Consider the following 24,189-nt stretch of genomic DNA (forward strand, 5'->3'; position numbering starts at 1 on the left):
GTGGGCCGAGGCGATACGGGTCTCCAAAAGTCTCCCGACCTCTTCCAGCCGCGGTGTGTTTTCAACCCCGTAACATCAAACTGCAGCCCATGATGGTTGCTTTTCATTTATTGTGTCTTGGAACTCGTGACATCCTTTCTGGGTATGCTAACCGTCCTGACGGGGTATAAAAGGGGGGCGGGCTCTCCGGAGAAAAGAGATCGAGCTCACTGTAGATCATGTTCTTCAGGACCGAATCAAGCTGACGAAGAACAAGAAACACGAAGCTCTAGACTTAGACAGAAACCCTTGTACCATAAGAGATCCTCAGAGAGATATTTCCAGAGCATTTATAGCATACACACAGGAGTAGGGTATTACGCTCCGTACGATCCGAACTTGTCTAAAATCCCTTAAGCATTTATTTCCACTAACATCTGATCATCTATCCCACCTGTATCTAATTTACTTCCAATTATTTCACGTACGAAATAGATTCAAAATCATCCTCTGAATCTGAACCGTATGTGAAGTTCACCTCGGTCAATAGTAAAATAAAAACGGACGCGGAAATTAGGCAATCGTCCCAACTCCACTTCCCCTCCCACGCTTCGCTCCCCTCTATTGCTCTCGCGAGAGGCGGCTCGCAGAGACATACACAGACCCCCACCCCGCCGCGCAGCCGCAGCCAGCCGCTAGAGCTAGGGTTCCGTCCATGGAGGACGACGAGTACGACGAGGGCATGGAGATGGGATACAGCGGGCACCACCGCGGCGGCGACCACTCAGGGTACGGGGGCGCGGAGGAGGACGAGGAGGTGGGGTACGGCGGCGGGAACGGGGACGGGGACGGGGACGAGATGGAGGAGGACGGGGACGGGGACGCTGAGCAGCGGGACGAGGAGGAGATCACCCAGGAGGACGCCTGGGCCGTCATCTCCGCCTACTTCGAGGAGAAGGGCCTCGTGCGCCAGCAGCTTGATTCCTTCGACGAGTTCATCCAGAACACCATGCAGGAGATCGTCGACGAGTCCGCCGACATCGAGATCCGCCCCGAGTCTCAGCATAACCCCGGCCGCCAGGCCGAGTTCGCCGAGGTTGTTGCCCCACCCCGATCGTAGCAATCTTGGCTTGATTTTTCGCTATTTGCTGCTGTTAGATTGGGCGATTGGGGTTGGGAGCTTGGTATGTCAAGGGATTTCGGTAGCGACGGGCAGGTCTCAGCACTTCGCCACCCTTTTACCTAGCAGCTCCTCGATTAGATGGCCAGTTAGGGTTTTGGAAGTGGTGCGAAAACAGGTCACTGGTGGTGTTCAATTTATAGTTGGAGTGAGAATTTTGCCAATGATATGTAGCAGTAAGAAACCCTGATATTGGTTGAGTGGAATTATTTTATTCTAGTATTTAGATGAGCGTCTTCTGAAGTTCTCTCTGTCTGATGAGATGGGGAATGCTTGAGTTTCACAAGGGTGGCATGAGGAGAACTAAGAGTGAATTGTGTTTATTGAACTAGGGACATCTTTTGTAGTTGTTAGTTCAGTTGTAATTAGTCATAACTCATAAGTGGAAGACACAGAATCGATTTTCTGATGATGCTAGCACATGTCTCAGGGCTTTGTGGTTTTGAGTATCGGATCATTTATACTTTATTCGGTTGAGCTGCCTGAGATGATTTACAAATAATGGACAATGCCAGTTGAACTGCTTACAACGGAAGAACACAATTCATAGCTTATCTAAGTAGAAAAAATCAATCAATGCTGCTATTACGAAGCACTCAAATAAAATATAAACAAATAAGTAAATAAAAGGGTTGCGAGATATTTCTAAATTCTCTCAAGAGAAATTGTGTGTTACAAGATCTATTGTTTGAAATGTAATTATGGATATTCTTCCACAGAAGAAGCACTCACCAGTAAATATAAGACATGTATGTGTGAAGGGGTGGAAATTGAAAAAGAGTTTTACATGTCTCCTTTTCCTAACAGATATGCAACTTATGAAGTGAAGACTTATATTCGAATGTTCAATGCTGTTGCTGAAATCTTTTGGTGGTATTTCTCTTCAGCTGTTGTCTTCACTAATACATTCAGGGTTACAATGTAGATCCAAAATAGCCAGCTAAAGCTAAAAACTGTAATGAGAAGTACTGTGGTCACACAGACGCAGTTAAGACCAGAATAATAGTTTAAAAGAGATGTTTTGAACTTTTGATCATATCAATCTGATTGGGTCATTTTCACTCTCTACAATTCCTAGAAGCATATCACATCATTCTATTCTATGCTTGTAGCAAGTATAAGTGAAATATATCCTCAAAAGAGAAAATGGAGGCAACCTGCCTATTAAGTTATGATGCAGAATGCTCTTTCTGGCTGTGCCACAATCAGAGTCTAGGTTTTTTTTTTGTATGCATACTTGAATTCTCTAAATACCTGTAAAACAGAAGCAATACCATGGTACAGTTGTTGGCTTATATATAAACAAAGTAAACAACCTATACCAACGCCTTTAGTGAGATCAATGCTATTTCTTTTCTATTGGGGCTTTTGAGGACTGCTACTGCAACCATGTGAAAGTTTGCTGATGTTCTTTAATTGAAACCAACTTCTCTTATTAGTTGTTTATTCCATTCTCCTTAACCTGTGACCTTATGATGCCATTGTATTCTTCATTAGACACTCCACAAGATCAGCTTTGGTCAAATCTATCTCAGCAAACCAATGATGACGGAAGCTGATGGAGAGACAGCTACTTTGTTTCCAAAATCAGCAAGGCTCAGGAACTTGACATACTCGGCACCACTGTATGTTGATGTATCATACAGAGTAATGAAGAAAGGACATGACTGTGAGGAAGTTACAGAAACTATGGAGTATCCAAAAGTGTTTATCGGAAAGGTGCTGTTGTAAACATATGAATACAGCTTTCTCAATTATATTGTTTGCTCCTCAACTGTCATTTTTCCTGCAGGTTCCAATCATGTTGCGTTCTAGTTACTGCACGCTATATCAACAATCTGAGAAAGATCTCACAGAACTTGGGGAGTGTCCTTATGACCAAGGAGGTTATTTCGTTATCAATGGCAGTGAAAAGGTTCTTATTGCTCAGGAGAAGATGAGCACAAATCATGTATATGTTTTTAAGAAGAGACAGCCCAATAAATTTGCATATGTGGCTGAAGTCCGTTCTATGGCTGAGAATCAGAATAGACCAGCCAGTAGCATGTTTGTACGGATGCTTTCGCGAGCAGGAGCGAAAGGGGTTAGTGACTTACTAAAGTTTTGAAAAAAGTTCTCAATATATGCGTGTGTTTGTAATATATAGCTTTCTTCTTGTACATGTTGGAGAGTGCAGTACTGCAGTGAGGCAAGCTTGTCGTATAAGATGCTAACAGTGCAATATGTTCCTTATGCTGCAGGGTTCATCTGGTCAATATATCCGTGCTACTCTGCCCTATATTCGTGCAGACATTCCCATTATCATTGTATTTCGAGCATTAGGATTTGTTGCTGACAAAGATATACTGGAGCACATATGTTATGACTTTTCTGATACACAAATGATGGAATTGCTGCGACCATCTTTGGAGGAAGCTTTTGTCATTCAAAATCAACAGGTACTTGTGCAGCTACTTGATAAGCAGAAATGAATTGTTCTTTCTTACTCAATTACTTATAAGTCATTCATCTTCTTTTTGCTTGCTTTGATCATGCTGTTTTGTTCAGCTACCACTTGGGGCACATTGTGAACTGAGCTCTCAACTAGAACATAATTACTTATACGAGTTACTAAACTAGTAAACTTGTGAGATCTGTCTTATGTTTATTCTTTTTAAAGCTTTGATTTCACTGTTCACAGGTTGCTTTGGACTACATTGGAAAGCGTGGTGCTACAGTTGGTGTCACTCGAGAAAAGAGAATTAAGTATGTTGGGCAAAGAGTTTGCACTATATCTCTAGAGGGTTGAACTATAATTCTGCTAATACACACCTATTTCTCCATTACAGGTATGCAAAAGAAATACTTCAAAAGGAAATGTTGCCTCATGTTGGTGTAGGGGAATTCTGTGAAACTAAGAAGGCATACTATTTCGGGTATGTATTCCTTGTTAATCAGCAAGTTATATAAGTTCTGTGGAAAGTAGAGAGGTTGATTTCCTTTACTTCTATGGCGCAGATACATTATTCACCGCCTATTGATGTGCGCTCTTGGTCGAAGAGCTGAGGATGACAGAGATCATTATGGCAACAAAAGGCTTGACCTTGCTGGTCCCTTGCTTGGAGGACTTTTTAGAATGGTTTGTCTGGATATACTGAAATATTAAGATTGTTAGTGCCTTTTTCTGGGTTAATGGCCTAATATTTTTCTCCTGAAATGCAGCTTTTCAGAAAGTTAACAAGGGATGTCCGATCATATGTTCAAAAGGTTTCTTCTGTCTAAATTATGGAATTCTTTTCCCCACTTCCATTAATCCATGCAGTAATTGACTCTTTTCTTGTTCGCAGTGTGTGGATAATGGAAAGGAAGTTAATTTGCAATTTGCCATCAAAGCAAAAACTGTTACTAGTGGGTTGAAGTATTCCCTTGCTACTGGAAACTGGGGACAAGCTAACCAAGCCGGAACCAGAGCAGGGGTTTCCCAGGTGTCTATTTTTGCTTTATCAATTCTATGATCTGTCTTGATTTTGTGAAAAATGTGCTAATCTACGTTTCACAATCCTCCTTTACTTGGCACAAAGGTGCTTAATCGTCTGACCTATGCTTCTACGCTGTCACATCTGCGGAGGCTGAACTCTCCCATTGGGCGTGAAGGTGATCTTTATTTCGTAAATACTTCTCCAGAGACTTGATTCTGAAAATTTGTTCTGATCTACGTCTGTCTGTAATAATAGGGAAGTTGGCAAAACCTCGCCAGTTGCATAATTCTCACTGGGGAATGATGTGTCCTGCTGAAACACCAGAAGGACAAGTAAGTGATTTAATGGCTTAAGTTATCTCCTCTGATCCCAAGAAGATTGGATATTCAGTTGTCCCGTGTTCAATGTGCATTGTATTCAGGCTTGCGGCTTGGTGAAAAATCTTGCTTTGATGGTATATATCACTGTTGGTTCTGCTGCAAATCCAATTTTGGAATTTTTGGAGGAGTGGGGCACAGAGAATTTCGAGGTTTGTTTTTGCTCACCTTTTATGTTTCTGTGCACATGCATTTTGATTTAGTAGTACCTTGCCAACCTTACGGTTAAGGTTAGTATCATTTACTACAATGACTGATTTTGTTATGGATTCATTTGTACAGGAGATATCACCAGCGGTCATTCCGCAAGCTGCCAAAATTTTTGTCAATGGTTGTTGGGTTGGAATTCATAGGAACCCAGACCTGCTGGTGAAAACACTTAGGCGTTTAAGAAGACAGGTTTGTTCCATGCTATCTTGTTGAGTGTGAGCCTTATATAGTTCTGACAAAAAGGCGAATTAGATATGAGCCTTAAAAAAATCTTACATTGTTACCCAGTGCTGACAGATTGATGGCACCCTTCTAGTAACTCATATTTGTATGTTCTCATCTTATGCAATTTGAACTTCCTTTGATAACATATAGTATTTACTGCATATTTCATTCTTTAGTAGGATGAACATAGGTATGATAACTCATTACAAGTCAAGACTGCATTTTGGAGGACCTTAAGATCTCAAAATTACGCTCTGGCTTTTGTGTTTGCTTTCAGATTGATGTCAACACTGAGGTTGGTGTGGTTCGTGATATTCGTCTTAAAGAACTTCGACTCTATACGGATTATGGGCGCTGCAGCCGTCCATTGTTTATTGTTGAAAACAAGAGGCTGCTCATCAAGAAGATGCATATCCGAGCATTGCAACAAAGGGTACAATATTGACTACCATGTGCTGGCTTCATGCCCAACTAAGCTTTACATGCGTATATGTTTCCTCATATGCTTATTGTGTTGTCTGCTTATCCAGGAGACTCCTGATGAAGGCTGGCACGAATTGGTCTCAAAAGGATATATAGAGTACATAGATACTGAAGAGGAAGAGACTACTTTGATATCCATGACCATAAATGTAAGTGAGATTTCCATGTATACCTGATTGAACACCGTGTGGGCGTGAAAGGACTTTGTCTATTCCATTCGGTCATTCTTTATGTGAAGTGGTTTTGCCTTATTCCTTCTCTGCTCACCTAATGGGGCCAACAAAAAATTTCAGGACCTAATAAATGCGAGACAGAACCCCGAAGAGGCGTACTCTCAGAGTTACACTCATTGTGAGATTCATCCTTCGTTGATACTTGGTGTTTGCGCGTCGATTATTCCTTTTCCTGATCACAACCAGGTGAACCATTCATTTCTTCAATGTTGTGTGCTGCAATTTTTTTTCTTTTAAAGGTGTTTAATTCTTTCCATTGATCATGCAGTCACCTCGTAATACATATCAGTCTGCTATGGGAAAGCAAGCCATGGGAATTTATGTCACTAACTACCAGCTAAGAATGGTGAGTTTACTGTTTGATTGATTGTTATGGCGGTCTAGGTTTGAACCTTATCTATCCACTATCTTTGTTCAGGACACATTGGCCTACGTTCTATACTACCCACAAAAGCCTCTTGTCACTACTCGTGCTATGGAACATTTGCACTTCCGACAGTTACCAGCTGGCATTGTGAGTGAACACTCTGCCTTTACCTTCAGTGTTTTTTTGCTTTGTTTGTGTTATCTTTTGTTTCTGTTCTATTTAATCATTGATACCTTATTTTGGTGATTTGTGTAGAATGCAATTGTTGCTATTGCTTGCTACTCTGGATATAACCAGGAAGATTCAGTTATTATGAATCAATCCTCCATTGATCGTGGGTTCTTCCGATCACTATTTTTTCGCTCTTACAGGTATAGTGCACATTGTAAGTTATGCCACTGCGCAGTAGTCCAGTGCTTGACTGCTTGTAATCTAACAATTTGAACATCATATGCAGAGACGAGGAAAAGAAGATGGGGACACTTGTCAAAGAGGAATTTGGTCGCCCAAACAGGGAGAATACTATGGTGCGTTCTCATAATTATATTGTAACTTTTCTCTTTGCTGCTCATATGGAGCTAATATTGGTGTAATTTTTCCTTGTAGGGGATGCGCCATGGGTCATACGACAAACTAGATGATGATGGCCTTGCACCACCTGTGAGTAGACAATTTCATTACCGCAGGCTTATCTATATTTTGGGGCAATACAGATTGCATGATGTATAATTTATGTATCAGGGAACAAGGGTCTCAGGTGAAGATGTCATTATCGGGAAGACATCTCCTATTCCACAAGATGATGCTCAAGGGCAAGCTTCTAGATACTCAAAGCGTGATCATAGTACTTCTCTGCGTCACAGTGAAAGTGGCATGGTAGATCAGGTTAGTTGTTTCTCAACCTTTCTGTATTTATAGGTGGTGATGAATTTGAAACAAGCTGGCTACTAAATCTGCTGTATTCTGTACAGGTTCTGTTAACAACAAATGCTGATGGTCTAAGATTTGTCAAGGTTAGAATGCGATCAGTTCGCATACCACAAATTGGAGATAAGTTTAGCAGTAGGCATGGTCAGAAAGGAACTGTTGGAATGACTTACACACAAGAGGACATGCCATGGACTATTGAAGGCATCACACCTGATATTATTGTGAATCCACATGCTATTCCATCCCGTATGACTATTGGGCAGCTGATTGAGTGTATTATGGGTAAAGTTGCGGCCCACATGGGGAAGGAAGGAGATGCGACTCCTTTCACTGATGTTACTGTGAGTGTTCTTTTGGAGACTCATTATTCTTGATCCCTTCTAGACTTAGTTATTCTTAAGAAAAGATTGAATTCTCAGGTTGATGCAGTCACTTATAATTTAATTGCTAGATTAATACTGATAGTGGTATTTTTGGGACTTGTGCTGCGCAAAACTGGCAATGAAATTGGATTTGCTATGTGAATTCTGTAGCCTTATATATTTTGCCTCAATTTCAGGTGGATAACATCAGCAAAGCTCTTCATAAATGTGGTTATCAAATGCGTGGATTCGAGACCATGTACAATGGTCACACTGGAAGAAAATTGTCTGCAATGATTTTCCTGGGTCCCACGTATTACCAAAGACTCAAGCACATGGTGGACGACAAGATACATTCAAGAGGTCGTGGTCCTGTTCAGATACTCACCCGGCAACCAGCAGAGGGGCGTTCACGTGATGGTGGTCTCCGTTTCGGAGAAATGGAAAGGGATTGTATGATTGCGCATGGTGCCGCCTTCTTCCTAAAGGAAAGGCTATTCGACCAGAGTGATGCTTACAGAGTCCATGTATGTGAGAAATGCGGCCTCATTGCGATCGCTAACCTAAAGAAAAATTCGTTTGAATGTAGGGGTTGCAAGAACAAGACTGACATTGTCCAAGTGAGTACAGCTCTTTGTATCTCGATACAGCTGGTTTACAAATTTGGTTTTGAATCTATTTACTCGTTAACTGCTGGTTTACTAATGTGACATTATACTGCTGTGCTGACAGGTACACATACCCTATGCTTGTAAGCTTCTCTTCCAGGAGCTCATGGCGATGGCCATTGCTCCCAGAATGCTCACCCATGATATCAAGACAGGAAAGGATCAGAAGAAACGCTGAACTTGAGTATCACACCACGGGACACTGAAATGGACCTCATTGCCTTATGCCTCAGTGTTATATACCTGGTTCATACAGTGTGGTCATTGTATTGGCCTAGTATCCTGTTGAGGACCTCCTTTGCGGGCACATGTTTTCTGATTTGAACTTGGTTCGTCTGATGGACACGAGCTATCGACAGGGCGTTCTCGACAGGCTATATCATGCCTGTCTGTGTTCTGGATGTCTCAAATATACGCTTCTAGCAAATGGCGTATCAATTTTAGTTATTCCTGTACGTTAGGAATTAACTCACTGGACAAAGAGACTGTACTCTCTTGCAAGGCTTTTTAACGTGCTAGCGTGCTGGAAAGGATTGCTTTGGTCGAGTTTTGGACTTTGGAACACTAAGGATGCCAATTAGAACACTTGCTGTATTCTGCATGTTGACAGTGAGCCACTGGCGGCACCATCTCAGTAGTGCTTGATGTGGATTTATTAGCCTGCTATAGTTGTCGCATAAGAAAAACAAAGAATACTTGAAGCAGCCCCGCTATTTTTGGCTGTTTCTGAGACAATTTGGCTGTTGGGTTTGAGTCTCTTGGATTTTTCCTCTCGTTTCCTGGATTTTTTTTCTTTTTTCTTTTTACTGTATAGCGCGCTGACCATATACCTGAACCTTATTGATTCACTCCTCGCATACTTAACTACACGCTTTCTCTTTCGAGTTGGAGGGCTATTTCACCAACCGTCACTTCTCCTTTGTATGTGCCGAAGTTCATGAAATGTTGTGAGCTTACCGATCACGATTAGCAAGTTAAACCAACCTATCAATGTTTAACGCGAGAATAGTCGACTAATCGGATTATGTGTCCAATTGATCGACCAGCAGTGCTAAGAGCTCATCAAACGCATCAATTGTGAATAATTTAGCCACTTAACCAATTAGTCGAGTGACACCTCGTACTACTACAGAAATAATCTTATATCACTGTCAGTTCGTATCATGGATTGATACTAAAAGATCATTTGAAAAAATAGGCAGTGAAAACCCACTATCACTGTCGGCTCTAGCTACGAACTGGTAGTGATAGTATCACTACTGGTTCGTGTTACGAGCCGACAGTAAAACCTTGACTATTACTGCCGGCTCTAATCACCAATCAGGAACTATCACTGCCAGCCCTAAAATTGATAGTAAAATTCCTTTATAAACTGATAGTGAAGGGGTTTTTTAAGAGTGTCAGAATGATCAATTAATTACTGCATCTGTTAACCAGACCAACATAACTACATGCGGATAGATGGCTGCCGTCCCAATTGAATCGGCTGCCTCGTTCTTCATATTGTAGAGTAATGGAGAGAATGAAAATGAAAACTCTGGTTGATTTTATTATTTGATCACATATTGATACAGAATGAAGAGACAAGTTTATATTTTTTTGAGACATCTTTCTTTAATAGGTGTCTCTTTGGGGAGATATCCATCCCAATGGATGTCTAATTAATCAGTTGATATTGTTTCATAATACTCTCTTGATAAATTTGGTCATATACATATAACGTAATAAAATCTCCTCTAAAAATCTTGTAAAAAAATATGATGAAAATTATAATTGTAATATGCCATCGAAAACTCCTTTAGTGAAAAAAATTAGAAGAAAATGATATAACATATATGAATGTATGTATTAATGTTATCTCATTAAAAACCTTATATGAGAAACATTGATAGGAAAGACTTATAAAGAAAAAGAGTGCAATATTTATGATCTAATGATCATTAACAGGTTATATGTAATAGGAGTTTACTCTCCCTAAACTTTGCAACTCTTAAAGTCATCTCATACCAATTTCATAAATTGAATAAATATAGGTAAAGACTTTGTGAATAATTATATAAGATTATCCCATGATATCGTTTACAAAGTATCTATCTTTCCATTATTTATGTAATTCATAAGGATAAAATAATATTAGACAATATGATATGTGACATTACACTTTATATAACGTATATGTATTTGAGAAATATAAGCAGCATTATCTTCATAGATAATGATAGATGATTCTGATGAATCAATACCACATGATTCTTATATGTAGTAAAATTATTCTATGAAGTCATATATTTTTACGTGATGCTTCATATAATGTAATTATTTTAGAATGATTAGTGGAAGTAACTGAGAGAGTCTGCTTTGATGACTTCACTTAGAAAGTTATTCCACTATATATAAGAATACAAAGTCTATCTGTAATATAGCATTATAGGGATCAAATATAATAATCAGTATTTGTAAATCCAACCATAGTCATGTCTTGATTTTTCTAGTAGAATAAACCAAGATTTTTATTTGAAGGTAAGAGGGCCTTAAAATTAATTTCCATATGGCTCATACGGTGCACACAAAATATAAGAATTTTGGAAAAAAAAAATCCAACATTGATGTTGTGACCAATAGAATTGTTGATAATTTTTCTTATCATCTCTAAACCCAGATGACCAAGGCGATTATGCCAAGCCTTGAATTTACCAAGATTCTTAAAAAAATATCTTAAATGCAACATGTGATACGAGATTGATGTATGTATGATACAATTTAGATAAATATGAAGTAATTCTTCCAAGCATTGTTTGCCATATCGGTTATTCTTCATGATAAATAGATATTCATCTTTGTTGTCATTATGAGTTTCTACGTGGAAATTATTTTGACAGATATCTTTGTAATTTAATAGGATATGTGTAGAATCAGAATACATGAGTGTATCATCGATTACTAATTTAAGTACCCATTGAGAGAATGATTGTGGCTTTGCTGAAACTGATAATCATTGTATCACACCCAGCGATTTTCTTAATATTCCCTTACCTTTTTTAAGAGTATGGAAATATTTTATCTCCCTTAATTTTATATTAGTGGTACCATTGCCCACTAAACATATTTCCTCCGTTATGTAATTGTTTCCCATAAAAATCTATATAGAGTAAATCAAAGTTGACTGCATATATAAAAGAAAAAAGTCAAATTTACTACCTCAAAGTATGCCTCGAGTTCACTTAACCCCCTGAACTTTCTTTTGGTTTACTTAACCCTCTCTCTTCCTTAATCCGGGTTACTATTCACCTTATGATGGTTTTGGACCCCAGTTTTTCCATGTTGGACGGTGGTGGTGCGGTTTTGCCAACTAGGATAAACACATCAGCAGTTGATGTGGTGGGAGGATCATATAGATCTGGGCGATGATATGGGCATTCCTTCCCTTTTCAGTTGTGTTTCTTCCCTTTTTCAGTTGTGTTTCTTCCTATTTTTCAGTTGCATCTATTCTTTTTTTTTTTGTTGTGTTTAGATTTGGGTGATGATCGTGGGTACAGTGAGGATCTGTGCCGGTTGATCTAGGTGTGTTCCTTACTGTTTGCTGGTTGGTGACGATCTGAACGAGTTGATTTGCTGGTTGGTTTTCTTCTTGATCTAGGGTCCTTGGCTGTTTCTTTTCGTCAATCTGCTATGTTCCTGATCTGTATCTTTTTCTCAGATCATGTTTCCAACAAACACATAGCCTCTGACCAGATCCATGTTTAAAAGCTAAAAATATCTCTCTTGCCGGTTGGTTTCCACCTGATTTGCTGGTTGTGCTATGATAAGATCCATGTTAAAAAGCTAACAAGATTAAAGATCTGATGCCAGCGTGTATACATTTGTGATGAATTTTCCTCTGATGATATTGATGTTTTGAATTTGTTTCTCATTATGTGCAATGGGTGATCTGGAAACACTTCCCATCATATTTCACCTAGGTGGGGAATTCGATTTTGATGGAAATTCATTATGTTACGTCCACGGTCGTACTGCAATGTCACACATAGAGATAGAGAAGCTGTCATTGCCTGAGATCAGAGGGCACTTTGCTTATCACATTCCTTTAACAGAGGAAGATCATGTACTCTTTCAATGGTTATTTCCTGGATGTGATTTGAGCAGTGGTTTGAGGTTGCTGTCAGATGATAGAACCTACACTTTTATGTCTGAAAACATAACTGAAGGGGGTGTTGCTGATATTTAAGTGGAGTTGTTCAGAAATGAAGGAGAGGCACCCCACATATTTGAGCTAGTGCATCCAGGTAAGCAACTAAGCATATTGATCCCTCTTGTGAAATTAAATAAGTTGAAAATTGATGAAATACGCTTATGTATGTATGCATGTTTAGTGAGTCAGTGTCGGGTACCAATGGGTAGAACCTATACCGATTGCATTCTTCTACCTTGAATACTTGTGTATTTACATTCCTTGTAGCATTGAGATGTTGTCAATGTCTAGGTATGAGTTCGACTTATATGCTTAGCCATGCTTAGATCATTCGGTAGAAGTCGAACGACGGCGCATCCCGTTGTTCGCGAGCATAGGACCTTCTTATGATTACATACACTTGTTGAGGTTGAGATGGTTGTATGAGTGGTGAGTATGAGACGAGGCATGAGTGGTGCTAGGATGGTGTTTTATCCTGCCCGGATGTGGAGTTCCCCTAGGTAGGTCGGTAGAGGAAACCAAACACCGTAGACCGCTTTGTGCCGGTTAAGCACCGATCATCGATGTTGTTAGCTTTAGCACTTACCTTACTCACCACATGCCGATCTAATGGTAAGGCGAGCCGAATATCTTCGCAGCTATGGCTTTTGGGTGTAGACATCGATGGTGTGAGCGGGCGGGCTTGTAGTGGTACTAGTTTGCTCCAGGAGTAATTCTAGTACCGCCGCGCCGAGTTCTAGTTGGAGCTGGTTGGGAAAGGTTGTCATGAGTACCCCCTTGTATGCACTTTGGCCGGTGGCACAAGCCGTATGGTCCTCGTGTCGTGTGGGTCAAGGAGTATCCCCCTACAGGGTGTATAAACAGATCAAACTGCCGCGCTCTCGGTCATGAGCATGCCTCTGTCCATCTGCATCGGTGGTAGAGTTTCGAGTATGGTTTGTGGTTCGGTAGGTGGGAGATGGTGATGTTGGTACTTGTTACTTATTGATATACATGTTGTTTGCAGTTACATTCATTTAGTTGTTAGTTGCAGGGCAGTTTTCTTATGCTTTAGTAAAGTTTCAGTCGCTCGCACATATGTCTAGGATGCTTAGTGCATATGTTTTACCTAACTGGTGGTTCATCCTTGCTAATGATCAATGCATAATCCTTGGAGTCGAGCTATGTATATGTGCTCTATATGGTTTAAGTCTTGCAAGTACCTTCGTACTCATGTCTGCGCTTTCAGGTACTCCTGCTACTGAAGAAGAGGTTATTTTTGGCTACTTCGTGCCTGCTGATCTGGGTGGTGGGTAAGAGTAGTGCATCCTACTCTGAAGGTGGCGTGTTGAGATGGTGCCTAAGGGCATGTGGCGCCGTTCTCTTTTGTTGTTTATATGTTTAACTTTCTGTTGTGTAGTTCTTTTGTGATTAGGAGTTGAGGGGTTTTGTCTCCTCCTAGCTCACTTTTGTTGTAAATTATTGAATTTAATTGCATGCTTAATACTTGTAATATAAATGTTTATTACTCACTCTTTATTAAGCTATGTTGTGATGTACATGTTGGAAGGCATGTGTTCTAATCCTTGGGCACAAAACACGTGCCGGGACTATCGGGATGATATTATGGTTAATCATCGAGGTTGTGATTATGGATAATAATCCTCTTGGTAATTAATTATAATATTATTTGAACGGTTCTCCACAGTTACCTTGTTTTAAACCATTTCAAAAGCTTTGTTACCAGGTTGCCTTGCTTAAACCGTTTTGAAAGCTTATTACCTTGTTTAAAACTGTTTCAAAAGCTTTGTTACCAAGTTACCTTGTTTAAAACTGTTTCAAAAGCTTTGTTACCAGGTTATCTTGTTTTAAAACTGTTTCAAAAGCTTTGCTACCAGGTTACATTTGTTTCAAAAGGTTAACAGTAGAGAATATAACTGGATATCTGCATAAAACCTGCTTTACACTTAAAACTATATCGTCGAGCCTTATCCTCGAAACATCTATTATGCATCTATCAACCCCTTGAAGTAGTATAGTACTTGTTGAGTACATTCTGTACTCAGTCTTGTTGCTTTCAAATTACTGAGATGGAGATCAACCTCAACCCAATTGAAATCGAAGAGAAGAAGTCTAAGGTCGCGTCCACATCCGAGTTGCCTGTGGTATTGGGTTGCATCGTTGTTCACTCCGCTCCACTGTAGGCTCTTCTGCCTTGCTAGTCTGTTGTGGATCCTTATTCACAAGACCATATTTTAGTCTTTTCAGGTAATTATTTTACTTTATTTTATTCGTAGTATGTATCATTCTATTGAATTTTGTGCGTATCAGCTACTTGATCTAGGGACTGATACAGGAGGCATAGGGAAATCCGAGATCGGGGTCCTGACAAGATATGTCAGTATGGGAGATGAAAGTTACATCTTACATCTATTAGAGAATCTTCTGTCATGAGTACACTTACATTAGATGTTCTTTATTCTAAATTAAAAACGTATGAACTAGATGTCTTTGCTAGGAAGAATGTTAATAAATCAATTGCATTGGTCTCTCGACCCAGCATGTCTCATATTGAATCTCCCTCATCAATTTTTTCACTATTTTCTATATCTTCACTAATTGATGATCAGCTTGAGTTGATTCCTTAAGAAGATTTAGCACTACTTTCTACTCGTTTCTCTAAAGCATTGTAGAATGTGCGTATGAGAAAAGAGGAAGTGGAGGTCCTCAAAGATGATATGAATGTTGTGATCTCAACCATATTCGTTCCAATTGTCCTAAGCTTGCAGAGAAGGCATCAAAAAAAGAGAAGGAGAAAAAGAAGCGTTTTATCAATGACAAGAAGAAGAAGAAGAGCTTTCTCGATCGTAAGGTTGTGCATTGAGCTCTTTTAGCACACATGAATAAGTCAACTTGAGTGACGTTGATTCGAAGAGTAGCGAGGATGACACAACATCCAAAAGTAAGACATCGTATGATTTAACTGGGTTGTGTCTCATGGCAAGCAATAAAGAAAGCTCAACTGAGGATGAACGTGACAACGATGGTAATGAGGTATTACCTACTTATGATGATCTATCTAATTATGTTGTTCATCTTGGTACACTCTTAGAAAAATGTAACAAAAAAAAAGAAACATGATGTTTTAATTGAATCACTAAATTCTGAAATTGCAAGACTTAAGATTTTAATTCTTGATGATGATGCTTACAAAGTATGTGACTTAATATATATTGAGCTCATTTCCCTTAGAGATGTTCATGCTTCTACTCTTGAGAAACTCAGAGAATAAATTGAGAAGAATGAGAAACTTGTTGTGTTAAATAGTAGAGAAGTTAAAAATGCTAGTTGTTCAACGTCTGATTTGCTTGATTCAACTTCTTGTTCTAATTGCTCAATTCTAGAATTGAAGTTGTGTTAGCTAATGCTAGAGTTTCTCAAATATTCAATAACATGATTACTCATGAGGTTCTTTCATGATCTAATTTTTCTAAAAACAAAAGAAACCCATGAATGTTGCTTGCAATAAGTGCACATCTCTTTCTAAATAGGTTGATTACTTGAAAGGAACTTTAGAGCATTTTTCTCTTGGAAAGAAAAATATGAACCTAATTTTAGATTCATCTAAGTCAAGCACATGTAAATAAGGTTTAGATTTTGATCCTATGCTCATTCTAAGACAAATGCACCTACTATTATCAGGGCTCTTGTTAGTGGCAAATTTGAAATACTTATTGAATCTGAACCTAGGAAGGTTGTTTTTAAGTCTGCTAGATTTTTATCTTCTACAATGAATGCAAATGTTGCTTCTTCTTCTAAATCCACACATCAAGTTAAGTACAATTGCACTCATTGTGGTAGAGATGGATATTTAGTAGATTTTTGCTTTACACTAGCTAAACAACAAAGGAAAGAAAAGTTTAAGGATATGTCTAATTTTTGAAAGGCACATGTTATATCTCGTGAGGTTGTTGCACCTTATTTTGTGCCTTGGGTGAAACAGTCATCACCTTTTGCTACTCGTGCAATTCGTCATGAGCCTACTCGGGCTTCTCGAGTTAAGACTACTCGAGCTGCTAGTGCTTCTCACATTGAACCTACTTGAGCTTCTCGAGTTGAGTCAACTTGGGTTACTCATAATTTTTCTACTCACATTTCTAGTCGGGTGACTCAGTACTGGATCCCTAAATACCTTATTACTAACCCCAGTACTGAAGCCTCGACATTTTCTGTTGCCTTGTAGGTTTTTCAAGCAAGGAAGGAGAACATTTGGATAGTCAATTCTGAATGCTCACGCCACATGTCTGGTGATAAGAATTGGTTCTCCTCCCTTGTACGTGCATCTCGTGCTGAAAGTGTTTCTTTTGGCAATGCTTCTTCTACATCAGTTGTTGCAGAAGGTATAGTATAGGTAAATGATAAGTTTATGTACAAGGATGTTGCTTTAGTCGAGAACTTGAAATTTAACTTGCTTTCTGTCTTATAAATTATTGATAAAGACCTTGATAAGAAAAAGATCGAGGAAGTATTTATTGTCGCACTTCTTCTTTATGAGACTGCTTATCATTGCACTTTGATATGAACTTGGAAGAAGTCGTGTATGACCGTAACCATTGTCTTAAGCTTCTGATTGTCTTTGACATAGTCCTATCATGGTTGGATAGAATAAGTTTGATAGTGCATATAATTCCTTGCAAAATAATATGAGATGTTCTTGACAACACAATTGGTATCTTGTTACATGTGATTTTAATCAAAACAATGACATACTTTTTGTATCCATGTTTTTGATAGCATATGATTTGAGGATTAGAGTAGTAAAGATTAACAGATCATGCCTTGCAAATAAATCATTAATTATACTTGATAAGATGTGCTCACACTATATTTTTACATGTATAGACGGGTTGGTGTAGATATTCTTGATAGTGTTGTTTGGTCGAGTAACTTTTATATAAGTGGCTGATCTACGATGCTCATTATGATAAAAACAAAAAAAAATGATTATCTCTCTTGAATTTTTGATGAAATCATTGCCAAAGGGGAGAGAGTTACTCATTCAGGAGAATTTTTTGTTTTTTTTTCCTCAAAGGGGGAGAGATTTTCTGTGTTGGAAATTTTTCTTGATTTTTATTTCACTTTGCGTTTGATTTTCAAATCAAAATCATGTTTGTTAAGAGGTTACCAATGTTCATATGAGGGTTGCCAATGTTTTCATCAAGGGGGAGATTGTGAGATCATGTGATGAAAAATTGTTTTGGATGATGAAATTGGCATAGCAAAATATTTAGCTTAATGACATTAGGATAATGTTCATGAGTTACTAAGTTGTTGCTTAGATATGCTTATACGCTGGTGTTAGCGTAGAGGTGATGCAATATACTCGTGTGAGTAGTGTTACGTAAACTGATCTTGAGTCAAGTCGGGAAGGACTTGTGCTCGTACTCGTTTGTTGATTCATGTGCAGGTGTTGCTCGAAGGCAAACGTGGTCGATGATGGATTGGCAAACTAAGTTTAGGGAAGAACTGAGGTTCAGCGACTAGGTTCAGGAGTAACTAAGGTCATAGTGATCAAGGATGTCATACAAGACATTCGGGCTAGAGAACAGTGTACGTGAAGACAAGGTTGCATGTGTATGATTAGGTGCATTACGGAGAAGGGCAGATGTACACGAGGTTGTGGGCAACCAGATTGTGTGTTCGGATGATGGAGTCGTTCGAGTACATGGCAAGGTCATGCTATGATCTGATTCGTCAAAGAGTCTAGTCCCATAAAGAATCGAGTGTTAGTCTGAGTTGGACTCGAGAATGAGCTGAATTTGGTTATGGGTGGATGTGTCTTGGTATGGTTTGTGTCCGGATAGGATATGACCAGGTTGTTTCCAAACCAAGGATGGTTTGGAAGGCTATATATTGAGAGGGTCTCGGTCAGGGTAAGGTGCACCAAGAACGAGATCAGATTTAGACTTCTGATCTGGTGAGTAGATTTGTCTAGGGTTTGAGATTTTGTGGAAGTATTTGTTGGATACTTTGAAGAGGCATCTTGTAAACTCATCTATGCAATGAAAATTAAGTTTCGTAAGTTGATGAGTTGCTGACTCGAAATTTTCTTTTTGTTCTATATTTTGCGTACTTGGTTTTGGTTTTTGATTTCGTGTTTCTATCAAGTTTCATCTTAGTTTAATCCACTCAAAACCTTGCTAGAATATCTAGTGTTTGATCTGAGAAAATTTCAAGTGGTTTTTGTTTGATCTCGAGTAGCTTTTTGGTCAACTCAACTAGGTTTCGATCTACTCGATTCTGGTTGACACAGTATGCTTCAACTAGGTATAATTCTCGATCCATTTGTCCGATTGAATCAATTATTGTTGGCTTAGTTTTGCATTTGGATCTAGTTTTAGCTGTCCAAATTTGAGAGCAATCGGACCAGTGAATCTTTCTCTACATTGTTTTTACTAGAGCATGTAATTTTTTTTGAGTGGAATACCGAGTTTAAATCAATTTTTGATTTGGGTGAATTAATCCTTAAATTTGGTTTCTGCGATCATTCACCCCCCCCCCCACCCTGATTGCCTTATTAGAGTGTAATCGATCCTACAATTTTCATTAGATGAATTTCTAGAACTAGCACATGTTAAATCTACATTATGCAAAGAATGTGTGTTATTATCCACATGAGGTTCATATGATTCTACCTTTGTAAGAATTACCTCATGAGCTATTTCTAGCTTGGTATGAGAAGCTACAAGATTTTTATGAGTGCACAAAAGCTCATCATGGTTTTCTTGTAGTTCCACATACTTGCTAGCTAACTCATCAACTTGAGCCCTTAGCTCAACATTATCTTTCTCCATAGATGCTATATGAGAAATAGAGTTAGAAGCACAAGTATCATCAATATGAGAGATAGTGAATTCGTCCTTAGATAAAGCAATACAATTAGGACATGAAATTTCTAAACCCACTAGAGGCATAACATCTAATTTATCAATAAGAGAGATATGCTTAACTTTAATATCTCTATAAAGATTAGATAAAGAACTATAGGATTCTTAAAGTTTTTCATATTTCACATTTAAGGCTTTATGTTCCTCAATTTTCTCAATGAGGAATTCATCTTGCTTCTCAAGGCTTTCTTCTAGTCTTTCTGTGCTGGTCATGAGTTTGATCATTTTAGACATATCATTTTTGCTCAAATATCAAACCCAAGTCCGTCAATAGCACTATCACTATCATCCTCACTTATTGATTTGTTTTTACCTTTTGCCATAAGGCACAATACAGCATCGGAGCGAGAGGATGAGCATCTTGAGGAAGTGGATGCTTCACTGCTAAGTTGAGAACAATTCATACTATAATGTCCATATAGACGACATGTATAGCACATCCTCCTTGATCTTCCCTTAGGTGGACCTTTCTTCTTTATTTTTCTTGAGACCTTTCCACCTAAGCTTTGTCTCAAGTAAGCTTATATTTCCTTCAAAATATTATTCTCACAAATACTAATGAAAATAGATGCATTACAATGAGGATTATTAACCATATCATCATGATAAATAGGTAATTTTTTACTAGATGATATGCAAGGGTCAACAACAAAGCATATATGGAATTTTCATTAATAGTATTGTAGTTGGAGTCCAAAGAGAGGATTGGGGACTCAATTATCACTCTCACCATTTCATTATCTTACTCGTTGTTAAATGTTGGTGAAGTGGATGATGGAGTGGCATACTCTTGGACAAAGGAGAAAGTCATTTGGTGCTCTTTATAATGTAATGATGAAGTAGAGCATTCTCCAAATGATATCTCCGGAAGAACATCCTCATTCCATTTGGGCTTGTCGTATCTTTCTTTAAGTGTTGTCCAAATAAGATGAGTGTCCTCAAGCGGTATAATCGTGTCAAATACATCTTTGCTCAAAGCATTAAATAAAGTATTAGTAGCTTGAGCATTGAGATGTATGCATTTCTCTTCCTCATCAAATGTTATGTGTTTATTACTAGGAGAAGAAATGCTCACATCTACAACTTGCTCTATTTGAGGATCCATAGTCCTAAAATTATGAAGCATGCGAGTACTCCACTCAAAATAATTAGAGTCATCTAATAGGAGTGGTTATATGTGCACTAATCCACTAGTCGATGTCTTTACTCCCTATGCGGTAAAGCCTTAAAAGAGAAACTTAACTCTGATACCAATTGAAAGGATACTGATGCCACCAAGAGAGGATGAATAGGTGTTCCTACAAAATTGAAACTTCGCAACGGATTATAAAAAATCTGGAACTTCTAGGTTCAAACCTTTGCAGTGGATTATACATAATCTAAAACTTCCAGGTTTAATCTGAAATTTTTGGGTTTAGCTCAGAACCTAAACACACTGGGTTTAGCTAGTGTTCTAACACCTTAAACAGTGTGATGGATTGAAATCCTAGGGTGATAGACACGCATAACAATTCTAAGCAAGATATGCAAGAGGGTTTAAGAATTGATATCATAAATATAGATATAAGCATACAAGTCAATTCTATATAAGATATACAAAAGGATATAGAACGAATTGCAAGCAATAATATAGCAAATAAGCACAAAAGTAAAGGAGACGCAAAGACACTTGATTTGTTACCAAAGTTCAGACACATCCATTTGAGGTTCTTACGTCTCCGTTGAGGGGCTCGGTCATTTGAGTCGGGTCTCTTTCAACCATTTTCCTCACACAGCTCGGTCACACTTGAGCTTGGGCTTTCACTCTTAATTTTTTCCCTTGCGGAGGTGAATTCAAATATTCATAAACTTCCCGTGGCACACCACAATCTTGGGTGCTCGCCAGTGACGCTTAGATGCCTAGGAGCTCCAAGAGTAACAAACTCCCAAACTCGTGCATGAGAAACACCAAGTGCTCAAACACACACAACCTATGTGGAAATCTATGGGCTATCAAAGCACCACACCTCTCTCTCTACTGACTAATCCACAAAGGCTTGATTCTCACCAAATCTTGTTAGAGAGGGAGATGGAGCACTCAAAGGTGGAACGCCAAGTTCAAAACACCTCACGCCATCATCATAAACCCAGCCAAGTAACCTCCTACATGCTAGGAGGACAAGGGGTATTTATACCCTACTCTTAAAAACTAGCAGTTGGACAGATTTTGCACAACCCAAAATCCAGGTACAACTCAAATTTCTGGGTACTAAGAATCCCAACGGTCATAAACTAGTCGTTACAGGGCATTCTGGCCTAACCCGGAACTTCTGGGTTAACACAACCTCAGCAACTGAGAACCCAACCCGAACTCCATCCGAAGGTTCCGGTGCAGGACTCCAGAATCCGAAGGTTCCAGATCAATTTGGAATTTCCAGGTAAAACTAACAAGCCCAAACCAAGCACCCTTGCTCGGAGCTTATTCGGAGGTACCGGCTACTAGAAACTCCTGGATCTCACCTGGAACTTCCGAGTTTAGCCCAACTGACCCTCTAAAAAACGGTGATAACTTTTGATCTCGAAATTCGATTTCAGTGATTTTTAACTCCACGGAAAGCTTATTCAAAGGGCTACACATCCCTACTGAATTCATAATCTTAAACACATTGGATCAAACTAGGAATACTTCAAAACCTAATTTAGACACTTCCACACTTTTGGCACCAGACTTTCTAAAGCGAACTCTCAACATAAACCCGTCATGTATTAAGCACATGGTTTGAGCACTCGACATAACAATCGAGCAACACTTTCGGTAGTCCCTCTTGATAGTGCGGCATACCTATAACCCAGTCTCCCACCAAACTCTTTAAGATCGACAAAATGAGAAAACATATTCTAGTTATACCTTTGCCTTGAATAATCCCACCGGACTTGACGAACACATTATTCAAGTCACGATGCTTCTCATAGCTCTTCAAGACTTATCATCAACTCTTCACTTAAGGATTATGATGATGTTCATCCTTGCTTCCCTTCTTAATCTTTATGTGATTGATGTGAATCACTCATAACTTCTCATGACATAGCGTGGTCCATGGCACAAAGCCTTTACTCACCCTTCATCACCGTATTGGTCCTTCAGCGCCAAGCCATTTGCTTGCTCTTCACTACCAGATGGTCCATCACACCCGAGTATTGCTTGCTCTTAACTATCTTGTCATAGAAAGTCACTTTGTATATGACATCTTCACACTTCACTTTGTTCACCACCGAGGTATGAACCGCAAGCATTCAAGTATGTAAGTTGTCCACTAAACTTGTCTTGATCTTACTCTTCTAACTTGGTATATTGAACATCTTAATTCAACTCATGCCTTCTTATGTAACATAACCCCAACTCACTCTCAAGCACAAAACATATGGGTTAGTCCATAAAATTTAATTGATAATTTTATACCCTAAGTTACTTGATCTTCACAAGCAACTTGGCCTTCACTTTTATTGCCAGTCTTCATGAGCTTCTCCTTCTTCTCATGAGCATCACTAAGAGCTCAATGACAACGATGCATTTCTTTTGATCTCATGTCAATCTTTAATGAATCCATGCTTCATTTCTTATGTATCTCCTATGAAATAACCTAATAATAATTCTCAACATACTTGTTAGACCATAGATATTGTCACCACTTACCCGAGCATCACATAAATCTCATTCATCTTGAAGCATATCTTTTCTCCATGCATCACCTATAGAACAACCTACTAAAAATTCTCAATAATATTGTTAGTCCATAGGTATTACCATTAATTACCAAAATCACACTTAATGGTTAGATGCACTTTTAGATCCTCTTAAGGTACACCCTACACACACAAAATATTTGTTTGCATGTTAATATTTTTCTTAACATGAGATAAAAAATGAGTTGCACGCTTTTTAAGGCATGCTTTTTTTTTCCAAACTTCGTACAATCGGTTTTCAACGAATTTGCGAACCTGCATTGCTTCCACTTCATACGATATGGCACCTTTTTTTTACGCGCTTGTTCACACTACCGGGTCATCGGGAAAATATCCAAGTTGTCAAGATGGGTTGGACTAGCGTGGAGACATTAGAGTCGCAATTTCATTTTTTAATGATGGTAGATTGGGTAATAGAGAACTCGGTATAAAGATATTTTGGATTTATTTTTTAATGATAATGATGGGTAATTTATAAACACTAGCAACTTCATACGTGTTTCACACATATGGAATCAATTTAGGATATAGAGCAATCTAAAGAAGTAAAAGAATATAGCATAACAAAAGAGAGATTTGCATACATGGAATTCATAACATGATCATGTAATTTCAGGAGCGAGGAGAATGATGAGTACCTAGACATGAGGGTGGAGGGGACCATATCGTCTATAGTCGGTCGTCTATAGCAATGTTGTGAGAAAGATCAAGATGGTGACCGATTTGCAAGGGAGTGAAAAAATAATTATCACATGATACCTTAGTGTAAAGATAGTGTGACGGAGGTGACCTTTGTGGTAGATGGTGGTAGAGGCGACGTGCGGGCAACAGTGCACCCTCTCCAAAAATTCAGAGCTATAGACGAAGTGCAAGAGGCGG

The 24,189-nt window shown here is 38.8% G+C and overlaps 1 protein-coding gene across 1 annotated transcript; it reads left to right on the plus strand.

Annotated features, from left to right (window-relative positions):
- Positions 1-550: 550 nt before the first annotated feature.
- On the plus strand, positions 551-9,225 carry LOC133912948 (DNA-directed RNA polymerase II subunit RPB2). Its single transcript, XM_062355939.1, has 25 exons — positions 551-1,075; positions 2,657-2,878; positions 2,952-3,242; positions 3,400-3,597; positions 3,840-3,904; positions 3,988-4,074; positions 4,157-4,277; positions 4,361-4,405; positions 4,486-4,623; positions 4,720-4,792; positions 4,873-4,949; positions 5,039-5,146; positions 5,277-5,393; positions 5,707-5,862; positions 5,960-6,061; positions 6,206-6,331; positions 6,414-6,491; positions 6,564-6,659; positions 6,768-6,883; positions 6,970-7,039; positions 7,119-7,172; positions 7,254-7,397; positions 7,484-7,783; positions 8,002-8,424; positions 8,537-9,225. Exons 1-25 carry the CDS (start codon positions 695-697, stop codon positions 8,648-8,650), a joined length of 3,702 nt encoding a protein of 1,233 aa, XP_062211923.1. The 5' UTR covers positions 551-694; the 3' UTR covers positions 8,651-9,225.
- Positions 9,226-24,189: the final 14,964 nt, after the last annotated feature.

The sequence above is a fragment of the Phragmites australis genome, chromosome 3, assembly GCF_958298935.1.
Source record: "Phragmites australis chromosome 3, lpPhrAust1.1, whole genome shotgun sequence".
In the NCBI taxonomy this organism is placed as follows: domain Eukaryota; kingdom Viridiplantae; phylum Streptophyta; class Magnoliopsida; order Poales; family Poaceae; genus Phragmites; species Phragmites australis.

Coding starts and splice junctions, on each gene's coding strand:
- LOC133912948 (XM_062355939.1), top strand. CDS start 695: ATGGAGGACGACGAGTACGACGAGGGCATGGAGATGGGATACAGCGGG. Junction 6,492..6,563: donor CTAACTACCAGCTAAGAATG/GTGAGTTTACTG, acceptor ATCTTTGTTCAG/GACACATTGGCCTACGTTCT. Junction 6,884..6,969: donor CTATTTTTTCGCTCTTACAG/GTATAGTGCACA, acceptor CATCATATGCAG/AGACGAGGAAAAGAAGATGG.